Source organism: Phlebotomus papatasi, chromosome 3 (assembly GCF_024763615.1).
Source record: "Phlebotomus papatasi isolate M1 chromosome 3, Ppap_2.1, whole genome shotgun sequence".
NCBI classification, from domain to species: Eukaryota; Metazoa; Arthropoda; class Insecta; order Diptera; family Psychodidae; genus Phlebotomus; species Phlebotomus papatasi.
The window spans coordinates 82376062-82391369 of NC_077224.1; the positions used below are offsets into that span (position 1 = coordinate 82376062).

The window sequence follows — 15308 nt, forward strand, 5'->3', positions numbered from 1 at the left end:
GGGTACAACTTATCCTTAGTTAAGATATCAAATAATCACTGTGAGGAGACAGATATTGGGAGTTTCTTTAGCTCTGGGATTCGGAGACATCAATTGGGGAAATACAAGAAATAGAAAATATTTATATTGTTGCGCTTTTTGCTGCTGCCCTGAAGTTATTCAATCGCTAAAACAATATCCCCAACAATGCAGGAGATGCAGCAGGAATAAAAAAAAAGATCCAACAAAACGTCCACACTAATTAATTGCATCAGGTCGATAGTGGAGAGCCAATTTACATGGTAATCGTGTGTTAACAAGACACAAGAGAGACCCCAACGGAATGCCTCTAACACACATAACACACGATTTAAAACTTCCCAATTGCATTCGGGAAGGAATCTTGGGGGATTCACAGGAGAAAAGTCGTGAGTCACTTTTCGCGCGCTTTTTCATCACATTTATATCCCGTACACACCGTGCGACATAATTGAGTTGGTAAAGGGGAGACAAAAGTTGGTGAAAAGAACCACAACAATTGTCTTGTGCAAGAAACATAAACTAAAATGAAAAAAGAATATGTTGGAATTCCACCGATAATTGAATCGTCAGAAGAAACTCCTCTAGATCTTGTCTCATTCTCCATCTCCTCTCCTGGACCTTTGCGATCTTTCCGAGAGAAATTCGTATCCCGGCTGACCATAGATATTTCTAAAATTGCTCAGAAAATTGGTATTCGTATTTTTTTTAACTTGGATGGAAGTTACGGATTAAGGATCAAACGGGTTAAGGACTATGTTTCTAGGTATCATTAGGTGAAACTGTGGCACCATCGAATCTGGGGTAGCATTGAGCACTGAATTTTATTTATCAACTATTTATTTAGACCATGAGGATCATTTCTGCAGTGGACAAGCATTCCTGTGAACTCATACAGGTCTCGTCCTCTAAAATTTATTGTCTAATAAAAAAAATCCCAGTGTTCAGTATCACTCCTTGATCGGTGATGCCCCAGTATCCCCTTTATATAGTGAATACAGGACTAATTAGCTTCAAATAAACATTCAGCCCTATGTTCGAAACTTTAATAAAGTGGACAATTCCTTATTCTACTCAGGAAAAAAAAACACTTAGGGTAAGTGAGCCAAATTTCGGCATAGTTGCATGCAAGCGCCAATATCTCAAATTTAAAATGTAATATTTTTTAATACAAATTGATTTTTTTGATACTTTTTTACAAGGAGTGTTGCTTGGAACCTTGTAGACAATTTATCGTCTTCATACATTTTAAAAGGCAAAAAACAAACGAGCAGTAAAAAATTCAAAATGGGCAGTAAAAAATTCAAAATGAGCAGTAAAATATCTAATTATGGTCAGTAAAAAACTGAAATCTTTACAAAAATGGGTCTAATTTATATATTTAACATTTAAAATTGTTGCAGATAGAATGAAAAGCCCTTTATTTTCCCTTTGCCAAAATTTGGACGATAATATCACTCTTTCAAATTTTTTTGTTACTGCTCAATTTTAACTTTTTACTGCTCATTTATACAATGCCATTTTAAAATGAAAAAAATGTAGACATAGATCTGGTGGCTTATTTCGGCCATCTTCATTCTCATAGTTCCTTGCCCTTCTGTAATTGTTCCAATGCTTTTTTAAGATCATCTTGTTCATCTAAACGATATTTTTTGCACTGTATAATCTCTAAAGAGTATGCTAAAACTAAAAATTCATGGAAATTTGAGGAATAAAAGAGGTGGCCGAAATTGCAAGCTGGCCGGAATTTGGTACACTTGCCTTATACGAGGTGTAACTCATAAATCAATCAGATTGGCTCAAGGTCCCAAAAAATTTTGTGGATTCTCCGGGTTTCCTGACAAAAAATGTATGAGTTCCCTAGCCAGATTGACTCAAGTACTCCAAGATAAGTTATCGCTCGCACTTATAAAAATCTTGTAAAATCTGTTGCCATGAAATTTCACCGTAGTCGCCATCTACATTAGGCGGAAAAACGTGAAATTTCATGAAATTTGCCATCTCTAGTTGCCGCAGACAGAAAAGTTACAAAATGTTTGGCAACGTCCGTCGCTATAGAGATTCCTGTAAAATCTTATAAAAGTCAAAATCTTAAAATTGTTAAAAACGTTTCGGTCAGGAATTATTCTGTTTGATTATTCTCTGCAAGAAGCACACTGGCGCACAAGTCCCACAAAACACAATGAAAGATCTGATCATCTTTTCCACCAATTTGATTAATAAATTTTGAAAAACCAGATAAAAATGAAAGAGGAAATTATATACTCTCCTGTGTCATCTGTTGAGTAATTCTAATAAAATCAGATTTTTAAAAGAATCTAGTGAAATCCATTTGGTGAATTCGTTAAAACAAGATATTTTGTAGAAAATAACAAGATTTTACAAGAAACTTTATGGTGACAGGAGTAACCAAGGGGTGAATAAGTAGCTGTCAAAATTAACCGTGAGCGGCGATCGGAAAAATAGTACCGATTTTTAGGGGAAAGTGCCCATGCTTGATACCATTGTAAGCTTCGTAATGACTAAATTTTTCCAACGTTTCTCAATAAACGTGACTCGGCGATATATTTTATAAACTGGCCACTTTCACATAGTTTTTAAAATTGCGTTGCGATTAGTCACATTTATATTGTAAAACATAGAAAATTTAGTCATTACGAAGCTTACAATGGTATCAAGCATGGGCACTTTCCCCTAGCTAAAAATCGGCTGATCGACATTTTGCTAAGAAATCGACAGATTGGCACAATTTGACCAGGCAGATTGACACGAAATCGGCAGGTCGGCACCATTTTTGGAATAATTCGACAGATTGGCACTTCGAGTAAACCGTGAGCGGCAAACTTATCTACCCTCTTTGGAGTAACCAAATAACTTGATACCTGACCATATGAATCAAGTTATTTTACAAGATTTGACAAGATTTTTTTTAGATATTATTTTATACGAGCTCAAAAGATAGTGTGACTTTGTTTTTAAGGACTACTTTTTAAATCCTCCTTGTCAATAATTGAAAGAGTAAAAATCTCGACTTTATTTGCTCAGAACTTTTGAAGTGGGCGTGACTTAAAATTATTTTATGGATGGAGCTTACTTAGAAATGTTAATAACTCCACCAAATCTAAAGGATATTAAGAAGATAGTTAGGTCGGTAAGGTCTATCTTAATAGGTCTGTATCAATTCCTATATTATTTTTTTCTTAAATTCATATTTTAAGAAAACAAACACTCTCGGTCAGATATTAGTATCTTGATGATAAAACAGCACTGATGATGGGCTATTTAAGAAACATTGTATGTTCAATCAAATTGCCAATCTATTAATCTCTTTTATGTATTAAAAAGATGCAAAAGAAATGCTTTTCAAATGGGGAAATAACTTATGGGAATTTAGTATGAAAAAAAATTAACCACGCCCACTTGGGTACATTGACTACATCAAACTTTTTTGCTTTCATCTTCTGTGTCGTAATAGTTCTACAGAAACACATAAGATTTGAGAATATCGCAATAATTACTGTCTTTATTTTAAGTATGATTCCTACAATCAAATATATTTCTTCTTTGGGTATTTTTTTTATTTTTTTTTTTTAGTGTTTTGGGGTGGGGGGGGGGAGGATCCATTTAGACTCCACCTAGAACTAAAATACTCTTAGTAGTTTGATAGTTTAATATCTTAAAACTGCTTGGTAAAATGTAATTATCATAACAACACATAACAGCACTTTAGGCGCTAAAAGTTTAAAATTTTTTACTTTAATTAACCTAAACTCCTGAAGTAGGCGTGGCCTAAAATAATCTTAACTTTCAAAATTAAAGAACCTAAAGCATTCTTTAATAAATAAATTGAATTGAGAATAAATTGAATTATATTATTTCGGACATATCTGCGTATTGAATAAATAAGCTATATTGTTTAAAATAAGAATTATTTGCGTGAGTCATAAAATGCAAAAAGATCACAACTGGTCAGCTGGGATTGGGGATTTGTTTACACAGAAAACCAACAACCGAAACGAACCTCTTCGAAATTGCCAATGACGATGGTTACGGATCGACAGTTGGAATGGTAAAATTTGAGGGATGAAGTTTATAACAAAGTCCCAGGGAGAGAGAGTTAGAAGCACAAATCCCAAAATGCTCAAGGCATTTGTGAATTAATTGAATTATTGGAGCGAAAAGAAATTAATCTTGTAAATCAAGATAGAGCGAATCTCCATATTCGATGTGTTTGTATTTAAATCCAAGGGGGGTTTGTACCAATTTTCAGGGTGGAAATTTGTAACATTTGCCATTACCCCATTTTCGGAAAATATCCTGGTAGGGTAAGATTTTCCAACGTTGAAAAAACAATAGGTTTAAAATAAACAGACAGAGAAATAAATTCACTCTTTCCTTACATCAACCCCAATCCAACAAATTCCTTGCCAAAAAAATAAATGAGCCAAAGGGTTGAAGGATCTCTGATGTCAGAATCAATTTATATTCTTTCCAGGTAAATTTTATTTCTGAATAATTTCTTATTTTTCCTGGGCATAAAGAATCCCCCACGTGATAATTAATCAACCCCATATTTTGTGGAACAAAAAACAATGTTCCTGAAGAAGCATTACCAGGAAAGAAAAATATGGCAAGCCTAAACTCATCAACTTGTTCAAAATGAGGTAAATTAATGCAATTATACATTTTTCTGGTCGATTTGGACATTCCTTAAGGCACTGACCATCAGTCGATGTATTTGCCATTAAAAATTCCAACATCAAATTGACTGGGAGGCATCAAAGAGAGGGTTATAGGGAATATATTGATGCTATAATAAGAAATTCCAATTATTATCGCGCACTGTGCTCATTGTTTTAAGAAGAGCAACAACATAGGGACTCCATGAAGGCGCAAAAGAACCATCACAATACCCCATGACGAAGGGGTCAATATCTCAGTGAGAATAAAATCTTGCTTGGATAGAGATCAAACGCTTAAACACTGAGAGAAATCCGAAAAAGTTAAAATAACATTCCGGAAATGTTTATTTTACCCTGCAGTATTGATCCGAAATCGGTGTAAATATTATACTTTTTAGGTGTATTAGGGGTTAAAGTTACCCTTTTTCATGTTAATTTTACCCTTAAAAAGCTATAAAATTAACATTAGAAAATGTTGATATATTTTTACACCTAAAAAGTGTTAAATTTATGAGGAAAAAAAGTTAATCGCACCCCCATTTTTTTCTCAGTGAAGATACCGATTTTCGATCTTCCATGAACACTCGAAATATTCATGATACACTTAGGCTTTACAGAAACTGGTAATATTTCAATAACATTTCCAATCAAAAAAAATCTTTTGGGAAAATATCCATTAACACTTTAAGGACGAGAAGCTCAAAAATTTAGGGTCAGAAAAAAGAAAAAAATCATTTTTTCTATCTTTTTAGAGGAAAATACAACTTTAGAAGGCTGTAAGAAAATTTTCATTTTTGGGTCACCGGTGACTCTATCGTTCTTAAAGCGTTAACTATGAAAACAAAAACAGCAAGTGATGAGCTGAGACACAAACCAATTTACTATAAAGTACTATTCAAAGGTCAAATATGATAATATTTGCTTTGTTGTATACGCAGAAAGCATTGTTTTGTTCTACACAAACTTAATAGTACAATAGAATAAACAGAACTACTTGTAATAATTTGCTATAATGGTTTGTAGCACGGATGCTACAAACCCCTACACAGGAATATGTTGGAACACCTTTTCTCGCTAGCCGATGGGAAAGCAGCCCTCATGGCACCATTCCAAAGAGTTGCGAACCAGGCGTCCTCATATCTTCAGGGTTGAAGTACCCGATACTAGCTGAGGATCCGATTCGATTGTAGCTTCGGAATAACTCATCAAGTGCTCACTATTACATCCATTGGTGGAGCCTAGCGATATAATGCCTTTGAAGGTAGCCGTTATAGCACCTCTCAGAGACATCTCTCCAATTGAACAGTGATTGGTACTGTTGGCTTAGAAGAGTCTTCGTCAGTACGGACTTTCTCCCTCCAACTCCTCTAGGCTCAATAGTCCTACAACGTTTGTGTCTCGGTTATTGAAAATGCAGAATATTTTCTTTTTTGCAAAACTGTTTTTCATTAATTTGAGATACCTTCTCCACAATGCTTTTCTTTATTTACGAATTTAAGATTTTATGTCCCGTGCGATTGGGGTACCTATCAGACGTGACCTAGGTAGCGGATAGGTAAAGGCAATACTTAGTCTTAAAATCGTTTACAATTTTTTGAAAATATCTACAGAAACGTATCAGCACTCTTGCGCCTACGAGAATTTTTCTTAGTGAATACTACACTTCGGACCATCCTAAAACCTGCGTCTCTGGGCCAGGGGGCCTGTGACCTCAGACTTGCACCCTGTTTTGCAGCATTTTGTTAGCAAAAAAACAACAAAGAACCTCGGAAGACGAAAGTATTTCAGCGGAAACGACCTACGCTTGACACTGGATAAGCTGTTGCTTCAACCCTTGATCCCGGGGTAAGGCCCTTGACAGACCTGAGGATAAGCCGAGAGACGGCTTAGCGTGATTATATGAGAAATAATGATTAAACTTCATTTCCATCATTTTCCACAAAGTCGTCTCTCGGCTTAACTCGTAAGTGTGACTAGGGCATAATAGAAGAGAAATGAGGGTGTTATAAAAGAGGCTCTGAAGTGAGATCAGTTTTGACAAGTCTACCATAACCTAAAGTAAAGAAGAAGTGATTCAGGGGCAGACCTAGGACAAGGTGATTGAGACAAATTCCGGATCTTGCCTTGGAGGGCCTTGAGATCGAACCCGAGCATGTTCCTGAAGTGGAGGAGGATCGACAGGCGTGGACTGCTCACCTGGGTGTTTTAAGCCCCCGACCCCAATAGGGATCATCACCATTATCATTTTCAACCGCTTATCCGCTACTTTAGGAACATGTTCGGGTTCGATCGCAAGGTGCTCCAAGGCAAGATCCTGAATTTGATTCAGCTACCTTGTTCTTGGTTCGCCCCGTGGTTGAGGTCCCCTTACAATGGCTTGCAAAGCTTTTCTGGGGAATCTTCCCAAATAGGTATAAGCGGTTGAATGATCGTGAATCATTCCTTTGAACGGTTCTTGACCATTAAACGTTAAAAAGATTTAGGGAGGTTATTTATAATACGATTGAGGCAACTTTATAGGTTTATTTGAAAGGTCTCTGATTTCTGAATAATATCGGACTGGTTAAATCGGTTTCAATAGGTTAAGATTTTAGCTGACCATAAACGCGATTAACTTGTTCCGTGATAACTTGCTTCCCCAGGAAAGCTATGAAAGCCATTATGAGAAGGCGTCGACCTCAGGGCAGACCTAGGACAAGTTGGTTGAATCAAATTCAGGACCTTGCCTAGAAGCGCTTTGGGATTGACCACGAGCAGCCTCCTGAAGTGGTGGAGGATTTGGACGTGTGGTCTGTTAACCTTGATGTCAATCATTCCTTCGAACGGTTTTTCAAGGTCAAACGTTAAAAAGGTTTAGAGAAATTAGTTCTCAGTCGATTGAGGCAAGTTTAGATTCATTTGAAAGGCCTTTGATTCCTGAATATTATCAGATATATCGGTTTCAGTAGGTTTAGATCTATACTAGTGATAGACTGAGTTAAACTTTTTCTTTCGCGACAACGCGGACCTAGAGAACCTTCAACTTCCCCAGATATCAACCCCTTGCCCATATCAAGGTTCGACATGGGTGTGAGGAGTTGAATTTTCACTTCCACATCATTCTCAATTCTCTCTTCCCTCAGCGATATGCGCTCCTGAGCTGACGATGAAACTTCAGCTGCCCCGGAGGCGATCCATGTGGAAGCTGCCACTCTCACCAGACTCTTCTTGCATCACTGGGTGCGATTTGCAGCTCACATTGTGTAAGATCCCCTCTTGTGATCTATGCGAAAATTGAACTTGGACTCTTTTCTTCCCATAAATCCCAAGAATTGTCTCAAGAAGTCGATGAAACGAATGCCTCTTCTTTTTTTTAAAGGAATATAGCGTAAAACTAACAACTTGTGGAATTCCCATCAGAATAACCCAGCGTCTTATCAAATGCGCGAAACATTCAAAAGGCAAAAAAAAGGAATAACGAACATAATGGATGTTGGTGGTTTGAATTACTTATGGACTGAAATGGAAGGGAAAATGCTATGGATAAATAAGCAGGGAGGATCAAACAAATACATCACATGAGCAAAACTACCAATAATCAATTTCAATCAGTAGAAATATTCACTTGGTTCAACAGCGAAACTCAATTGAAAGATTGGGAAAGAAGTTATATGCATGGGGTTTAAGTTAAAAAAAAAACCAGAAAACCAAAGAGCATTCTCAAGTTTTACTGAAGCCACGAGTACAATTGCCGATATTGGATTTTCTGTGATTCCTGGCGCAGTTTTCTGCCTTCTTGAGTGGTCATCGAGTTCTTTTGGCGTTCCGTATGGTGAAGAGACTTTGATAGCAAAGTCAAGAAAAGCCATTAAGAACGATAGAGCGATGCCTTAATGCTACATCATTTTATTTACCAGGCATATTGTGAAAGATTTATTGAAACAGTTGAGATTTACTAACTTCACTTGAATACTCTTCAAGTGATACAGCTGGGAAAAATAAGCTTCAGTGAAACACGCTTAGAGGTTATTTTGAAATTTGAGGTTATATTGAGGATAACCCTAAAAACCAAGGAATACTTTGAAACAATTTGTTTGTATGCATCTTTATCTAATTTTGATTATAAATTTTCGACAAAATTTGATACTATTGGCTTCAATACTCAATTTTGATCTGGAAAATTTTAAGAAATCACGTCCTTTCTCTCTCAATCTTTTTGCATAAGTCTCTTTCACTCTTTCGTACTCTTCTTCTTTTTTTAAGCGTCACACAAAATTCAATTTTGTTCAATCTAAATTCAGAAACGAAAAACTGGGATAAACGTATTAAAAATTTTAAAAGTAACTTCAAAACCAATTTTAAAATAATATTAATCAGTATTTTGTTAAATTAGATACAAAACAGAGGTGAATATAAAGAAATCCCACCTAAAAATTGATTTTAAGCTACACTAAGAAAAAAATGGGGGTGCGATTAACTTTTTTTCCTCATAACTTTAACACTTTTTATGTGTAAAAATATATCAACATTTTTTAATGTTAATTTTACACTTTTTAAGGGTAAAATTAACATGAAAAAGGGTAACTTTAACCCCTAATACACCTAAAATGCATAATATTTACACCGATTTCGGATCAATACTTCAGGGTAAAATAAACATTTCCGGAATGTTATTTTAACTTTTTCGGATTTCTCTCTCAGTGTACAAACTGCATTTGATTCTAACCTTAGATTTTTTTTCAGAGGACATTATATGAAAAATTTTGAGGTTATGCTTCAAAGAAATTTTCGATATTTCCAATTATGAGAAGAATGAATAAAATCGGAGGCATTCTTAGCTGCATTTCGGAATAAAATGTCCAAATAAGGAGCCTGTCCTGTCGTTACAATTCTTAGTAACTTAATACGTTAGAAAAGTGAGGTTATGTCGAACATAACCTACAAAATTCCATTCAAAGCTTGAATGGAATAAACTTCGAAATATCCTAGATTTCTTCAATTACTTCAACAAATTTTCTTTTCATGTGATACAAAATAAAAGAATTTTAAATAATTTTGAGGTTATTTTACATTTTTTATTGTTTTTTCTTTTGTCTAGATCCGTTATTTTTTCTAGATTCAAACCTTAGAACTTTTTAAACTATAAATGAAATTAAGGAATAAAACTAAGTCCTAAAAAGAAATTAGAATTAGTCTCAAGATAATTTTGATAAGTTTCTTTTTAAGGTTTAATTGAGTATAACCTCAAATTGCAAATTAACTTTTTAAATAATTGAGAGAATTTGTTGCTAAAACATACATTTAAATCGTGTTTACCACCTGTACTTTTTAATGAATTTCTCCGGGTTAAACCTATCATAACCCTAAAAATAATTTTAGGTTAAACATTTGCGAATTTCTAATTAAAAAATACACTTAAAAAATGGCACAGAAATATTAGAAAATTTGAAAATTAAATTAAAGTAAATCAAACAAGTTTTTTGTTCAATGAATTGAGGACGCAAGTTAGGTTAAATTTTACATAACCTCAAATAACCTACTTCAAAATAAAATACTGAGTCCTTAGCCAATTTGCAACAATTTACAGAACATTTCTAAGCTCCATGTGGCTTAACCCTCCCTCAAAAATTATAATTAACCTGCCAGCTATTACCTCATGTGGCATATGTTCCAATTATTGATATCAATTTGGGATTTTGGGCTGTTCCAAGCCCTATCAAACCCAGAAGTACATCACATGGATTTCTATTTGACTTTCGTGCAAAGTATCAGTGAATGATATTGAAGAACATATGTTAGTTTCTATTTATCAGCCAAAGTGTTTGTTTTCTACTCCAATTCGACTCTTTCTCTTTGATTACACTCACTCGGTATGATGTACTAGAATGCTGCTAAACGGCGGCAATTGCGTGTGTATGATAAGAGATTTTCTGTTTTTGCCTTTTAACTAAATTCAACTTGTGAACATCATAAATGGATATGGGAGATGTTACAATATATATTTTCAGATATGCTTCGAGAGTGCTTGATTGGAATGGGGTTGACGTGAATGTGATTTTCCCGTAAGGTTAATCAAATGTATATCACCAAATTGATAAAATACTATTTTGAACCATTTAGCTTTTACCTGTACATATTCACAACAAGATAATGTTACATAGAGTCTATGCACGGGGAATAAAATTACTTGAAATTGAGGTTAAGTTTTCAGTTTGGTTATAATAAGAGACATAACCTAGAAATGTTTATTTTGAGTAAAAAATTCTATTCAAAAATTAATAATAAAATTTTGTTTAAAGTAAAATGTAGCTGTAAGAAGCTTTTTACAGATTATCTTTACGCAATAACCTGATTTTCATAAATTAATAAATTATTATATTTTCAAAGTTAAATTTAGTATTAAAATAATTAAGTTTCAAAATTCCAATATTTGCAATGATTTATAAATTAGATAATAAATGTAGTAGTTACGAGCTAAATTAGTTACTAAATAACGCTTCAGGTTATATTATTTCTAACATAACCTCAAATTTGAACCTAATGCATTGAATAATTTAGGAATTATGAATCTTGTCGAGTTAACTAACTTAAGGGCTATCTCAAAAGGAAAAAGGACTGTCTGATACGGGATTTGGACTTTAAGCTTAAAGCCCAAATAGACAGGTTGATCCTCGAGAATATTTAGTCTATAAAATTGGCCGTTACAGACACATCAGATACATAGATTGAGTCTTCTTTGGATTCAAACTTGATACACTTGCATTAAAGAACAAGCACTGTCCCACTTAATCTATTACGTGACTTTTAATAAAATTTACGACGATGGGTCCTTAATAGCCGAATAAGCAAAGCCCTTACCTTATCGGTTCGAGCCTTATGTTAAAACCGGATTCAGTAAAAATTAAAAACCATTTAAAGTCCCGGTTTACTACTGGTTCCCTAGATACCTTACGGGTTACCCGAGTTCCTTATGAGTTTCCCGGGTTTGTTATGAGTTCCCCAGGTTTCCTAAGAATTATAGGTTCCCCGGGTTGCCTAAGCATTCCCAGATTCTCAATGGGTTCCTTGTGAGTTTCTTAAAAGATATACAGGCTCCCCAGGTTCCTTGAAAAAAATATGGATCCTCAGCGGTTTCCTCGTGATTTTTTTTAAAAATGTATAGGTTCCCCAGGTTCCTTATGGGTTCTCCGTGATGATTGAAGATCTAGATTCTCTATTGGTTCCACTGATTTCCTACAGGTTTCCTAGGTACCTTATGGGTTACCCAGGTTCCTTATGAGTTTCCCGGGTTTGTTATGAGTTCTCCAGGTTTCCATAAAATTATATAGGTTCCTCGGGTTTCTTATGGGTCCCCAGTTACTCTATGGGTTCCTCATGAGTTACTTAAAAAAAATGCATTAGTTTCCGAGCTCCTTGAAAAATTATGGAGAAAGTTTATTCAAAAATGTATGGGTGTCCCAGGTACTTTATGGGTTCCCCAGATTTTCTATGGGCTCCCTAGGAACCTTATGGGTTACCCGAGTTTTTTATGAAGTTCTCGGATTCATTATGAGTTTCTCAGGTTGCCCGAAAACTAAATAGGTTCCCCGGGTTCCGTATTAGTCCCCAGATTCTCTATGTATTCCTCATGAGTTTCTCAAAAGATATACAGGCTTCCCGGGTTTCCTGAAAAATGTATAGGTCTCCAGCGGTTTCCTAAGAATTATAGGGCAGATTGGGGCAAAAAATCATAAAACTGATATTTTATTTTTTACAAGCTACCTATGATCTACAGAAATTTCTGATTAGCGCAGTTTTATAGGAAATTTATCGCTCTACAACTTTGTGAATGATATTTTTCTCTATTTTGTAAGGAAATACATTTATCGAACCGTTTTCTAAAAGGTAATTTTGTGACCATTTTCAAAACTGCCGTTATGGGTTCCTCAGGTTTCCTATGGGTTCCCTAGGTACTTTATGGGTTACTCGGGTTCGTTATGAGTTCCCCAGGTTTCTTCAGAATTATATGGGTTCCCAAATGGGCTCCTCGTGAGTTTCTTCAAAAATGTATGAGTATCCCTATGAGTTTCCTAGTCAAATTGACTCTAGTTTCCCAAATTGAATGACCTCTTGATTATTCTTGCAAATGGAACATTTTAAGTAGATCGAAAACCTAGAACAAAAAGGAATGAACTTACCTTTCTCATAAGTAATTTGTCGTTCCTGCTGACGAGCATTATCCGCAGCCACTTTAAGCAGACTCTGAATATTCCGGAGGAGTGTTTCAGTGGATGACAAGGAACTCTGATCTGGCCCAGGAACATTTCCTGGACCACCAGTAGCCGCCACAGCAGCTGCTGTGGCAGCCAATGTTGAATAATTCAGTGCTTGCTGGCATTCTGAATTGGGCATTGATGTCGTTGGAGGTGGAGGTGGATGATCTTGTTCGGCATCTGAGATATCTAAAGTCAAACACAATGCAAAATGGAAGAAATCAGTGTAATCTTTTACTCCAAACACTGCACACGATCGAAATGGAATTCCATCAGGTTTTACAATTCAGTGTTGCATATATTGCGAAAGAAATTGGAGTTTATGAAAAGACAATTGATCAGTAATAATAGAGATTGAAGTTTATGGAATAATCTTTCAGCATTTTCTCTTAACAGAGAGAAAATATTCATCAGTTGATTTACTGATCTCTCAGCAACTTTCTGTCAAAGGTTACACCATACTCTCCAAGGCAAAGAGCGCCACTAATAATGTGCCTTCAGCACACGAAGAGGTATTGGAGGAAAAGCCATTCTTAACATGTTCCGCACTCAACATATCCTCAGTGGAAGAAATCAAAAAAAAAAAAAAAAGATACAGGAGGGAGAATAAGAGTTAAAATTAATTAATATTAATTCAAGCACGTGAAATCTGTGTAAGTTGTCAATAAGATGAAAACTGATTTATAATTGAGAGAAACACACCACGTCCACTTTGCAATACACTAACAGATATTTTGTTAATAAAAGCTGAACGAGCATCTTTTCATTTGATCGTTCCAGATCAGCCTCCCCGCTACGAGAATATGCTCGGACTTTATGCTTCTAGATCACGATTCTTTTATGCAGAAAGAGAGGACGCGGGTGAATTATGGTCAAAAGAATCCCAAAGATTTCACATTGAATTCAAATTTTTCTCTCACCTTCATCCTTTTCTTCGCGATCATCAATCTCCGATACATTTTCTTCACTGAGATTTTCCTCCTCATCCCGAACTGATGGCACTGGTGAGTGAACCTCACTACGATCTGATCGATCATCTGCACTATTGTGATCAATATTGGATTTGGATAAATTCAACACAGGACTGTGACCATTCGATGATCCTGACAAAAGAGCTAAAACCATTAAATAATTCGGCTTTAAGTTTACAAACTTAAATTTAAACTTACCATTTTGCGAACTGAGATCTCGTGGTTTCTGATCCAGAGCTACTGCCCTGTCCTCACCTCTCTCTTCTCGTAACCTGAAAAGATAATTTTTTATTAGAAAAAATGTTGCACGTGTAATTAGAAAAGTGAGATTTTTTTGATACGGAGGGAGTAAGTATTTCTTGTTTCTTAAAAAAATTGTAGACAATAGAGGTAAGTGGGGCACCTTTGAAAGTGGGGTATATTTGAAATTGAGATTTATGACAAACAGATTGAGAAGCTGAATAACACTATGATATGGTTTAGTTACACTTAAAAATAGGAGAAAAATCCCAATTTCAAAAGTGCCCTACTTTCAAAGGTGCCCACTTCCCCCTATTGTGAAATTAACCTTTAACCCCTCAAGGATAAGTGGGACACCGGTGTCCCAAAAACAAAAACTTTTTTTTTAACTATAGAAAAGCATTTTATCCTCTAAACAGTCCTAAAAATTAGTTTTCATTTTTGGGACACCGGTGTCCCATTCGTCCTTAAAGGGTTAAAGATTTGCAACCAGAATTTCATGTTTAAAAATGCTCGTAAATATTACTCAACAAATTATCAGTACCATTAGAAATAATATAAACACCATGTTATAATGCGTAGCTCTAATTTATCTTACTTTAACTTTTTTCAAAATAAAACATAATTAGTTATTATAAAAATAAAATAAATTAAAAATATTGCAATAAAAATTTAAGAACGTGAAAATATTTTTTTTAGAATCAGAATTGCATTTTTTAACTTAATTTTTTTTTAAATATCTCAACATTTTAACTTGAATTCAAGAAGTCATTATCTCCAGATTTGTTTTTCGATACCAGACTTTCCATCTTTGTCCGAAACTTATCGATTTTATCTTGACATGGTTTTAATACGCGAAGTTAGCCACATGGTGTAACTTCAATCATTTCAATAAACTGAAATCTAAATCTAAATGTAACAAGGGCGAAGTTTTTGGAAAAATTTTAGCTCATTGTGTTTTAAAAAGCTTAATACGAAGAATTAATTCTTTAGGAATTCTTCAGGACCAAAGGGGCAGTGTCACATGTTTTGCGAAATGCTTGGATTATCTACCTTAAAAGTACTTTCGCATTATAGACCGTTCACTGGTGCATAACTCATTAAAACCGATTCATAAATCACTCAGAAGACAGCGATAGTGGATTAGTAGTAATACAATCGATATT

General features: G+C 35.0%; 2 protein-coding genes across 6 annotated transcripts in view; both read right to left on the reverse strand.

Moving 5' to 3' along the window:
• The window catches only part of LOC129806037 (cytosol aminopeptidase-like), a 489987-nt gene that overhangs the window by 362435 nt on the left and 112244 nt on the right, over positions 1 to 15308 (reverse strand). The gene's annotated exons all lie outside the window — the stretch shown is intronic.
• Positions 1 to 15308, reverse strand: part of LOC129806032 (dachshund homolog 2) — a 285935-nt gene that overhangs the window by 97833 nt on the left and 172794 nt on the right. For 3 of the 5 annotated variants that reach the window (XM_055854339.1, XM_055854342.1, XM_055854340.1), the window contains 3 exons: positions 14101 to 14174; positions 13852 to 14034; positions 12857 to 13120 (listed from right to left, as the gene is read on the reverse strand). In XM_055854339.1, coding sequence (XP_055710314.1) covers positions 12857 to 13120; positions 13852 to 14034; positions 14101 to 14174 — 521 coding nt within the window. Of the gene's footprint in view, positions 1 to 12856; positions 13121 to 13851; positions 14047 to 14100; positions 14175 to 15308 lie in introns of all 5 variants that reach the window. The other 2 variants (XM_055854341.1, XM_055854338.1) reach the window with 1 other exon arrangement.